Source organism: Myotis yumanensis, unplaced genomic scaffold (genome assembly GCF_028538775.1).
Source record: "Myotis yumanensis isolate MYYU_CA2020_CCGP unplaced genomic scaffold, mMyoYum1.0.hap1 SCAF_16, whole genome shotgun sequence".
In the NCBI taxonomy this organism is placed as follows: Eukaryota; Metazoa; Chordata; class Mammalia; order Chiroptera; family Vespertilionidae; genus Myotis; species Myotis yumanensis.
Window position 1 is genome coordinate 12,611,526 of NW_027223767.1, and position 10,954 is coordinate 12,622,479.

Sequence of the window (10,954 nt, forward strand, 5' to 3'; positions counted from 1 at the left end):
GGGTTCAATTCGGTCAAGGGCACATGCCCAGGTTGCAGGCTTGATCCTCAGTGAGGGGCCTGCAAGAGGCAGCCGATGGATGATTCTCTCTCATCATTGGTGTTTTTATCTCTCTCTCCCTCTCCCTTCCTCTCTGAAATCAATACAAATATATTTTAAAATAATAATTGAAATAAATTTCACCTTAAAAATAAAAACAAAGGGAAGGGAGTAGATGTCTGCTGGAGAAGGAGGTGGGTTCCTGGTTCCCGGAAAGTGATCTCTAGCTGGTGTGTGTGTCCGCGGGAGCTGTTGCTGGGATCTCAGCCTGAGAAGTCACTGCTTCCTCAAGAAGCCTTCTTTCACTCCCAGTCTGGGTTAAGGCTCCTGGTCTACAAGCTTTCTTAACTCCCTGACTGCTCCTTTATGGCATTATCAGAGTTTCTAACTATCCACTTATTTGTTAGTCTTTGATGAATACATGCCTTCCCCAGGGGACCATGAGCACCAAGAGGGCAGAAACCAGGGTTGTTTTTACTTATCGATACATGACTGGTACACTGCGGATGTACAATAAATATTTGTTGAATAAATAAATGAGTGACATTCAAAGGGATTTCTTAGGTGGGGATTTAATGGGTGGTGTTAGTGGCATTGCCTGGGCTCTGGGGACAGCTGTGAGTCCAGATGTCCTGGCTTCTGCTCAGGGCCCGATCCATGTCTAGCCTCTGGTCTTGTGCCCAAAGGCCGTCCAAGCAAAAGGAGGCAGAAGAGGCCTCTCCTAGAGGGAGGTGGCACGGAGGGGGCATTAGGGCGGTTTGGATACTGAAGCTCCTTCCCACTCTTCTTCTTTTCTCCAAACTAAGTTTTTTTTTTTTCAAACTAAGTTTTTTAAAGCACTTCCTCCCACTGCCCCCTCCCTATCCTTTCTCATCTTGTGAAAATGTTTCTTTCCCCTAACAAGGAGCCCCTTGCTTATCTTCTCCCCTGCCTTTAGCTGTTTCCAGGAACTTGAACAGCACTCTCTCTTACCTGGCAAAGTCCCCAGGAAGAGACGCCCCTGGGGGTGGGCCCAGAGGCTGAGGAGGGAGTCAAGGCCCAGGGGAGGCAGAGCGAGGATCTTCTTTGGCCCCTGGCTCAAGAGCACTTTGGACACATTCAGCTTCAGCTGAAGAGGGAGTCCCAAGACCAGGGGCAGATCCAGGCCTGGCCCGGACCCATAAGACAGCACCACCTTCTGCAGAGTGTGTGGGACAGGGACAGGAGTGAGGGGGGAGAGAAGGAGCCACATCTACTCCTGTGGCCCCACCTCCTAACTGCCTTCATTCTGCCTCTTAGCCACACTTCCTATCTCCTGGCCATTCCCACCTCCCAAATCCAGCCTCCATTCTCCCGGCCTGACCTTCCATAAAGCCATACCCACCCCAAGTAAATAATGCAATCTAAATAAAAGCTGTTTGTGGCCCTGGCTGGGTGCTCAGTTGGTCAGGGCATCGTCCCAGACACCAAGGTTGTGGGTCAGTGCAAGGATCAACCAATGAATGCACAAACAAATCGATGTTTCTCTTTCTATCTTTCTCTCTCCACCCCTTCCTCTCTCTCTCTCTCTCTCTCTCTAAAAAAAGTCAATAATAAATGAAAAGAAACAACCAATGAATCCATGCGTAAGTGGAACAATAAATCAATATTTCTCTCTTTCTAAAAAAAATCAATCAATAAATTTTTTAAAAAAATAAATAAAAGCTGTCTGCTTGATGTCCCCAACCTTAAGGTGTGTCCCTGGCTCCCTTAAGCCTTCTTAATATTGACATTTTGAAGTCCCCTTTCCTCCACTGCTACCAGGTGCCACCACAGGCAGTGCCCCTTCTTACTTGATCTTGGAGTTGGAGGCTGAGCCAAGAAGTGTTTTCTGGGGTCCCCAGGGCAAGGAGGTGGCCAGAGCCTGCTGCCAGCTGGAGTCCCAGGTCCACAGAGAAGGCCCAGGGCTCTACGTGAGGCTGAGGAATATCTGGGGGGAGAAATGATCCTCCTGAGGCCTCAGGGCTAGGGATTCACGGAGGAAGGGGGAAGGCTGTGGAAGGAGATGGAGGAAGGCAAATACAGAGATGGCCAGGGAGGGGGGAAACAGCCTTTACCTTGGAGACTGAACTCTGCATGAGTTCCTGGAGGGAAGAATATCCCAGGTTGGGACTCTACAGTACAGTTTCTGAGGCCAGTGGGGGCAGACACTGAAATCTGGGCCTGTGGGTCCAGCCAGTTATCCCTGCGCAGGCAGGCATCCAGGGCAGGTACCAGCTGGAGCCCGTGGTGGGAAGGGAAGACACAGGATGTCAGAATTAGGACACCTGAGCCCAGTCCCAGCCTCCCCACTCTCAGCTCATTCCCCTCCAATACACAAGCGTCTGGCCTCCCCCATGCAACTCTTATCCCATCCCCTCTTCTCAAAAGGGGGGACTTAAATCGCCATGGCCACCCAGTCAGCACTGCTTTACCAGCTTGGGTGATGGTTCCCACTCCTGTGAGGCAGTTACCGGCAATCGGAGGTTGGAGGCGGGGAACAGCAGTCCCCCAACTGCAATCCTCATGATGGGCTGGGGCTTTTCGGCCAGGGGCCCAGAGACCTGTCTCAGATGCAGCACCTCTTCCTTATCCACCCCCAGCAGCACTGAGTCCCCCAGGATCTTCACTTCTACCTGCAGAAAGGATGGGAGAAGCAAAGTCGGAAACCCCTGAGACCCGTCTCCACTGATTTCTTCGGAGTCAGCCAAGTGCAGTGGAAAGAACATGCACTTGAAGAGTCTGCTAGCATCCTTGGCTCACTTAGGACTTGTTACTTCTATACTGGCTCAGCTTTAGAATTCCCCTTTGAAATAATCGGGGTTTTGTGCAGATTAAACTAGATGGCAATGGTAATGGGATGCCCAATGACTTGATTCTGTTTCCCTTACTCAGACCAGCTCAAGACACCCTTCTCCGCAGGACCAGATCTGGCTTACCTGGTGCCATTTCCCATCATCCAGCCGGGGGCCAGCGCCCACGGTAAGCTGGGCCCAGGGGTTGTGCAGTTGGACCTCGGGCCTGCCATCTCGAAGTCCCAGCACAAACCAGTCATCCTTTGGGTTGATATCACCATAAAAAAGCACTCCCTCTGGATCCCAGGTTCGAAACTCAAAGGAGGAGGAGTATCTGGAAGGACACAGAAGGAAGGACTGTGTATGGGGTGTGTCTTTGAAGGTCTGTGAGGGGTTTGGGGAGGTGAGGAGGTAAGGGAGAGAGAAGGAGAATGAGATAGGGAAAAGAGAAGAGCTGACGGAGATGGTAGGTGAGGGGACTAGGTCAAGACTAGGTCAACCCCATACTTTGTGATCTTGGTGAGGTTAAAGATCATGATAGAGACAGGCTCTTGTCCTGGGCCATTGCTGAGGTGCACAGCAGGAGGGTCCTGGATCCCCTATCAGAGAAAGAAAATAAATAAGCTGTAATAAGGGCATGCCAGAGACAGACAGAGAAGAGGCAGTGTCACAGGGCCAGAGGAGGAAAGATAGAAAGAGGGCAGCTCCTTTAAACACATGGGCTGATTACCCTGTCCTGTTCCTGCACCTGGGTGGGGGTGATCTGTCTCAGAGCCTGTCCCTGGTGGTTATGAGATGGTGGCAGCAGCAGCAGCAGCAGCAGTAACCAACACGATTTGGCCAGAGGGCCTCCGCACTCCATAATCAGCCGGACGCCTCTCTGTGGCTCAGACAAACTCTGGTGAGAATGCGCAAGAGCAAGCAGCCTTGCCCACGGTCCCATGGTCGGTGGAAGGTTAAAGGTTGCTCCGGGGGGGATGAAGAGGGGGGCAGGAGACAGGGGCACTGACCGTACCACCCTTCTGAGGGGCCAAATGTGGTGAGGGACAAAGTTCCCACTACCCGCCCCCACTGCTGAGAAAGTTTGAGCTGGGAGATGGCATCCCATTCTCCCTCTCCTCCAGAGCCTAGCCTGGCTCCTCCAAGCCTGCTGTCCACCTGGGGAGGCTGCCGGGACAGGCCGGAGGGTAGAAACAGACCCGTCCTGCTCCTCAAGCAGCACCCCAGTCAGGACTAGAGCCACGACCCGGAATCCCAGGTACCTCGCTGAGTGACTGTGGGCAGGTCACTCTGCAGTTGTGCATTAGTGTCCTTGGCTGTAAAGTGTGAAAAATGATGCCTGCGTTATGTGGTTACTGTGGGTGAGGACTCATGGAGACAATGCCGGCACGGTGCCTGGTATCTGCTCAGTGCCTCCCTCACTGTTTTCCCAGGCCTCGGAGGCTGGCCTCATAAGGAGGTATTGTCCCTGAGTGTGATTTAGTGGCTACTAAATTAGCTTCTTTTATTCACTTATTACAAGGCCTAGCCATCTACCAACAGAAAGTCATCATCCTTTCCCTGACCCATTTAAAAATACAATGGCCTCAGAAAAGCCACCCAAGAGCCATAGTGAGTCCTGGTCGGTTTGGCTCAGTGGATAGAGCGTCGGCCTGCGGACTCAAGGGTCCCAGGTTGGATTCCGGTCAAGGGCATGTACCTTGGTTGCGGGCACATCCCCAGTGGGGGGTGTGCAGGAGGCAGCTGATGGATGTTTCTCTCTCATCGATGTTTCTAACTCTCTATACCTCTCCCTTCCTCTGTGTAAAAAATATATTAAACAAACAAAAAAAAGAGCCAAAAAAAAAAAAAAAAGCCATAGTGAACAGCTTTCGGAGCTGGGGGTCGTAGGCCTCACCCGGGGTCTGCGTGGGCTCGCACGGTGAGGGTTTCGCGGATCATCACCGCCCACTTCATTCCGCCGTGGGATGGCCCCCAGGCGGGACGGGGCAGCCCGTGTCCGCAGCGAGGGAGGCGGGGCAGCCAGACCTTGACCGCTGCCCCGCGCCGGGTCACGATGAGCCGGGTCACGAGACCCCATCGCGGGGAGCAGGGCTGAGGGCGGGGACGTGCCTGCTCTACACGCTGATTGGCTGGCGGGTGCGCGCCTGCGGCGCAAAATTTAGGGGCCCCCCCGAGCAGCGAAGACCGCTCCGCCCGCCACTCCCTCGGCCCCCCGTAACCGGAATCCGGTTTCCGCTCCCCAGCCCGCGGACCCCGCGACCACCTCGCTCCCCCGGCTTCCCGGACCCGGATTTGCAGACCCTTTAAAGGGCCCCTGTTGCCCTTCGCTGGGCCCTGCAGAACGGAAGCGGGGGTGTCCTGGACTTCGGTTCCAGACCGTGGGGATCGGGATGGTTTTCGTGCAGATCCGAGAGGCCAAGGAGGGAGACTGTGGACATATTCTGAGGCTGATTCGGGTGAAGTCTGCGAGCCAGAAACCGGGGTCTCACAGAGGGTCCACGTCGGGCTGGAGGGGCGGAGAGGGTGCGGAGGAGGTGGGAGCTGCGGGAGAGGTTTGAGGAAGGTGGGGGGGGAGGAGGTGGGAGTTGGGGGGGAGGTGGTGGGAGGTGGGGGGGGAGGAGGTGGGAGGTGGGGGGGGGAGGAGGTGGGAGGTGGGGGGAGAGGTGGGAGCGGGGTGGGATGGGTGGAAGCCGGGAGGGGGGCAGGCGGACGGGAGGAGCGCGCCCTGGGTCCTCGCGGAGCAGCGGGGCCTCCTGCGCTAACCCGCCTTTGTCCCCCGCCGTAGGAACTAGCCGAGTTCGAGAAACTTTCGGATCAGGTGAAGATACGTGAAGAAGGTTGGGGCTCAGCACCTGGGTCCTGACCGAGGCCGGGAGGAAGCGAGGGATGGGTTCCCTAGGCATTAGCTCCAGGCTGGGCACACACCCAGGCCCCTTTTCTCTCTTTGTCGCAATTACGATCGATCGGTGCAGACTTGAGGGCAGATGGCTTCGGAGAGAATCCTTTCTATCACTGTTTGGTAGCAGAGAGCCTTCCGGGCCCCGGGGAGTCACAGGGTAAGACACACCTCCCCCTGAGAGGCCTCCTCTCCAGTCAGCCTCGGGGGTGTCTGCCATGGCACCCGGTGACCTCACCTCTCGTCACTCTCTCTTTTTCAGGGCCCTGTGTGGTGGGCTACGGGCTATACTACTTCATGTACAGCACATGGAAGGGGCGCAGCGTTTATCTGGAAGACATCTATGTTGAGCCGGAATACCAGGGTACAGGGCAGAGGCCCAGGCTGGGGTGGGAGGAAAGCAACCCTATAGACCTGCCCACCGCCTAATCCCAGCCTATGGCCTTTTCTGATCCCCTTCAACTCACACCATCCTTCTTTTTGTCTTCTTCCTCCCATATCAGGACAGGGGATTGGTTCCAAAATTATCAAAAAGGTGGCTGAGGTGAGGAGGAGGAGGAGGAGGCTACACGCCAAGGGTCCTGGAAAGGCAACGGTGTATGGGAGGCAGCTGGGATGGAGGGTGAGAAGGCCTTTCTGAGGAAAGTTAGTGATGTCTCTTCCCACAGGTGGCCTTGGACAAGGGCTGTTCCCAGTTCCGCCTGTCAGTCCTGGACTGGAACAAGAGGGCCATGGACTTGTACAAGGCCCTGGGAGCCCAAGATCTGACTGAAGCTGAGGGCTGGCACTCCTTTCGCTTCGAAGGAGAGGTGATGAGGAAGTTGGCAGGAAAGTGACTTCCTCCCTTGGGGATCTGGCTCTGTTTGAGCTTCTCCTTCCCCACCAGTTCAAGCACTCTGAGTATCTCCACGGCCAAAGGCCTTCCAGAAGGAAAGAAGAGTTAGGGGTGCATATTCCTGAAGCACATAAAGCGTCAGAATTGAGGGAAAGGTCTTTCCACCTCCTTACTGAGGCTGAAAAATAAATGATAATTACTATCTCTTGATGCGTTGAGTAGAGGAGTTGTTGACTTGATATGCTTCAGCCACTTGAATAAATTTCCGCTGGTTAGTGGATGTTGCTCCTGGGGTTAAAAGTGGGACCAAGATGACTTTCACCATCAGTGGGCCAGATTTCTTTTTTTTTTTTTTATTAGTTAAATCTGTATTGTTCAAATTATTACATGTGTTCCTCTTTTTTACCCCATAACTCCCCTCCACCCAGTTCCCACCCCACCCTCCTCCCTCACTCCCCACTCACTGTCCTCATCCATAGGTGCACAATTTTTGTCCAGCCTCTTCCCGCATCCCCCTCACCCCTTTTCCCCCCAAGAATAGTCAGTCCACTCCATTTCTATGCCCCTGATTCTATTATAATCACCAGTTCATTCTGTTCATCAGATTATCCACTTGATTTTCAGATTCACTTGTTGATAGATGTGTATTGTTCATAATTTGTATCTTTACCTTTTTCTTCTTCTTCCTCTTCTTAGAGGATAGCTTTCAGCGTTTCATATAATACAAGAAATAGAGAAATTAAGAGCAAGGGGCCAGCTCAGCATATCAGGCTTATTGGTCACATTGGGGACCCAGACAAAGGCCTCCAATGTCTGCATGAGCTTGGTGAGATCCAAGACTTGAGGCAGGCCCAGGGAGCAGGCTGCCACCTGGTGGTAGCATTTCAGGGGCACTGGCAAGGCCCACTTGCCCTAACTGAATATTTATTTATTTATTTGTTTGTTTAGAGGAAGAGAGAGAAACATTCATAATCCCTGACTGGGGAATCGAGCCTGCAATCTTGGTATAGTGTTCTAACCAACTGAACTACCCGGTGGCCATTTGTCCTAATTTTTTTTTTTTTATTATTGATTTTTTTACAGAGAGGAAGTGAGAGGGATAGAGAGTTAGAAACATTGATCAGCTGCCTCCTGCACACCTCCCACTGGGGATGTGCCCGCAACCAAGGTACATGCCCTTGACCGGAATCGAACCTGGGACCTCTCAGTCCCCAGGCCGATGCTCTATCCACTGAGCCAAACCGGTTTCGGCTGTCCTAAATTTTAAAAATCAACTTAGCTAGCTAGTGCTCTTTCTTTTTCAAAAGTCACAAAGCGCCTGGCCGGAGTAGTTCAGTCAGTTGGAGCGTCATCCCGTGCACCTGAAGGTTGCCTATTCGATTCCCTGGTCAGGGCATGTACCTGAGGTTTGGTTTGATCCCTGGTCTGAGAGTGTTCGGAGGATAGCCAATCGATGTTCTCTCTCTCCCTTTCTCTTAGCATGTGCATGTCCTCAGATGAGGATTAGAGGTGAAAAAAAAAAGTCCCAAAGACTTTATTTTCAGTTTAGCAAAACCAAAACAAACCTTTAGGACTCATGGAGAGGAATGAATAGGCTCATATCCTAACTTCATAACATTTTATTACACAAGTAATGTAGGTTTGTTGTAGAAAAATTGGAATGTAGATATAAAATAATAGAATCTGTATCCTAACTTACCTAACTATATTAGCCCTTTGGTATCAATTCTTCAGATTAAAAACAATTTTATTTTTACTTGAGAGAGAGAGAGAGAGAAAGGAGAGAGAGGGAATGAAATTCGATTTGTTGTTCCACTTAATTTATGCATTTATTGGTTGCTTCTTGTATGTGTCCTGACCTGGGATCTGAACCTGCCTTGGCCTATCAGGGCTATGATTTACCAACCAAGCTACCCGCCAGATTTTTAAAAATGTACATATATACAGCCCTAAAAGGGTTGGCTCAGTGGATAGAGCATTGGCCTGTGGACCAAAGGGTCCCAGGTGCAATTCCAGTCAAGGGCATGTACCTCAGTTGCAGGCTCTTCCCCAGCACTGACCCTGGTCGGGGAACATGGAGGCAACCAATGTGTTTCTCTCGCAACAATATTTCTGTCTTTCCCTCTCTCTTCCACTCTTTCTGAAAATCAATAGAAAAATATCTTCAGGTGAGGGTTAACAAAAATAAATGAATATATACATTGAGTGGCCAGATTATTATGACCACCTGACATTTGTAGGCAAATTAGCTATAATTTCACGCTGAAGTTGCTAGAGAACCAGACCATTATAAATAGGGAAGCATGCACCCCACATGCATGAGTACAACCCTTCAAGCTGGTGGGAGCAGTGTTATGGTTTGGGGCATGTGTTCCTGTCATGATTTGGGCCCTTTAATTTGTGTGGAACAACATCTGAATAGCACAACATACCTAAGTATCGGTGCTGCTCAAGTTCATCCTATCATGTTGATGGCGTATCCCAATGGAGATGGCTTCTTCCAACAAGACAATGTGCCATGCCATGGTGCTCGTATTGTACAGGAGTGGTTTCAAGAACATGAGGGAGACTTTACCTTGCTTAGATGGCCCCCACAATCACCAGATCTCCATCCAATTGAGCATTTGTGGAACGAAGTTAAAAGAGCTATCAGGCAGCTGGTTCCACAACCACCAAATCTCACAGACCTGGACAGTGCTATTCATCAGGCATGGTGTCAGATTCCTCACATCACCTTTCAACATCTTGTGGAGTCAATGCCAAGAAGAATCGCCGCAGTGTTGAAGGCAAAAGGTGGCCCAACAAAGTACTGATGGGGTGTTCATAATAATCTGGCCACTCAGTGTATATACCAGTATACATATAATTAAGTGTGTAGGGATTTATGAGAGCATACTCTTTTTGCAAACTTTTTTCATTTAATATATTAGGAGCATCTTCCCATGCTATTATACATCCATCATCACTTTCCATGGTGGCATGTTATTCTCTTTGTGGATGAACAGTCGGTTAAATGGTCATAATTTAGACACTGAAAGGAACAAGCAGATCACTTAAATGTGTAAATTGTAAGAAACAATCTATGAATGTCTAGAAGGTTGAAGATCCATCTTAAAAAATTCTAATGAACCCTAGCTGGTTTGGCTCAGTGGATAAAGCATTGGCCTGTGGACTGAAGGGTCCCAGGTTCGATTCCCGGTCAAGGGCACATGCCTGGGTTTTGGGCTTGATCCCCAGCAGGGGGCGTGCAGGAGGCAACCAATCAATGATTCTCTCCCATCATTGATGTTTCTTTCTCTCCTCCCTTCCCCTGAAATCAATAAAAATATATTTAAAAAAAATACAATTCAGTCCTAGCTGGTCTGGCTCAGTAATTAGAGCGTCAGTCATGGTTTCAATTCTGGTAAAAGGCACGTACCTCAGTTGCAGACCCAATCCCTGGGTCTGGAGGCAACCAATCATTGTTTCTCACTTCGATGTTTCTCTCTGTTTCTCCCCCTCCCTTCCACTCTCTAAACATCAATGGGAAAAATTGTGAGGATTAACAACAACAAAAATATGATTCAGTCAAAGAGAACACTTCAGGGTCCCCAATTTAAAAAAGAATTTAAAAAAATATTTTTATTGATTTCAGAGAGGAAGGGGAAGGGAGAGGGAGAGATAGAAGCATCAATGATGAGAGAGAATCATTGACTGGCTGCTTCCTGCCTGCCTCCTACTGGGGATCGAGCCCACAACCCGGGCATGTGCCCTTGAGCAGAATTGGACCTGGGACCCTCTAGTCCACAGGCCAACGCTCTGCCCACTGAGCAAAACCAGCTAGGGCTAAATTTAAATATATATATATATATATATATATATATCCTATACAATAAAAGACTAATATGAAAGTTGACTGAATGGTCGCTATGACACACCCTGACCACCAGGGGGGCAGATGCTCAACGCAGGAGCTGTCCCCTGGTGGTCAGTGCTCTCCCACAGGGGTAGCGCTGCTCAGCCACAAACCAGGCTCACAGCTGGTGAGCACAGTATCAGTGGCAGGAGCCTCTCCCGCCTCTGCTGCAGTGCTAAGGATGTCTGACTGATGACTTAGGCCTGGGCCTAAGCTGTCAGTCGGACATCCCCCGAGGGCTCCCGGAATGCTAAAAGGCCAGGCTGAGGGACACCCCCCCCCCCCCCCCCAGTGCATGAATGTCGTGCACCGGGCCTCTAATATATATATATATATTTCAAAGAGAGGAAAGGAGAAGGAGAGAGGTAGAAATATCATCAATTGGCTGCCTCCTGCATGCCCCCTACTGGGGATAGAGCCCGAAACCCAGGCATGTGCTGTGACGGTGAATGGAACCATGACCTTCTGGTTCATGGGTTGATGCTCAACCACTG

General features: G+C 50.8%; 2 protein-coding genes across 2 annotated transcripts; one reads left to right on the forward strand and one right to left on the reverse strand.

Moving 5' to 3' along the window:
* Positions 1-578: 578 nt before the first annotated feature.
* Positions 579-4,777, reverse strand: SHBG (sex hormone binding globulin). Its single transcript, XM_070393641.1, has 9 exons — positions 4,729-4,777; positions 3,580-3,711; positions 3,339-3,430; positions 2,976-3,165; positions 2,511-2,672; positions 2,115-2,274; positions 1,851-1,987; positions 1,012-1,216; positions 579-760 (listed from the first exon to the last, which is right to left on the reverse strand). The coding sequence occupies exons 2-9, from the start codon at positions 3,691-3,693 to the stop codon at positions 612-614; spliced, it is 1,209 nt and encodes a 402-aa protein (XP_070249742.1). The 5' UTR covers positions 3,694-3,711; positions 4,729-4,777; the 3' UTR covers positions 579-611.
* A 357-nt stretch (positions 4,778-5,134) lies between these two features.
* Positions 5,135-6,775, forward strand: SAT2 (spermidine/spermine N1-acetyltransferase family member 2). Its single transcript, XM_070393136.1, has 6 exons — positions 5,135-5,290; positions 5,620-5,671; positions 5,807-5,890; positions 5,993-6,094; positions 6,234-6,274; positions 6,399-6,775. Exons 1-6 carry the CDS (start codon positions 5,225-5,227, stop codon positions 6,564-6,566), a joined length of 513 nt encoding a protein of 170 aa, XP_070249237.1. The 5' UTR covers positions 5,135-5,224; the 3' UTR covers positions 6,567-6,775.
* Positions 6,776-10,954: the final 4,179 nt, after the last annotated feature.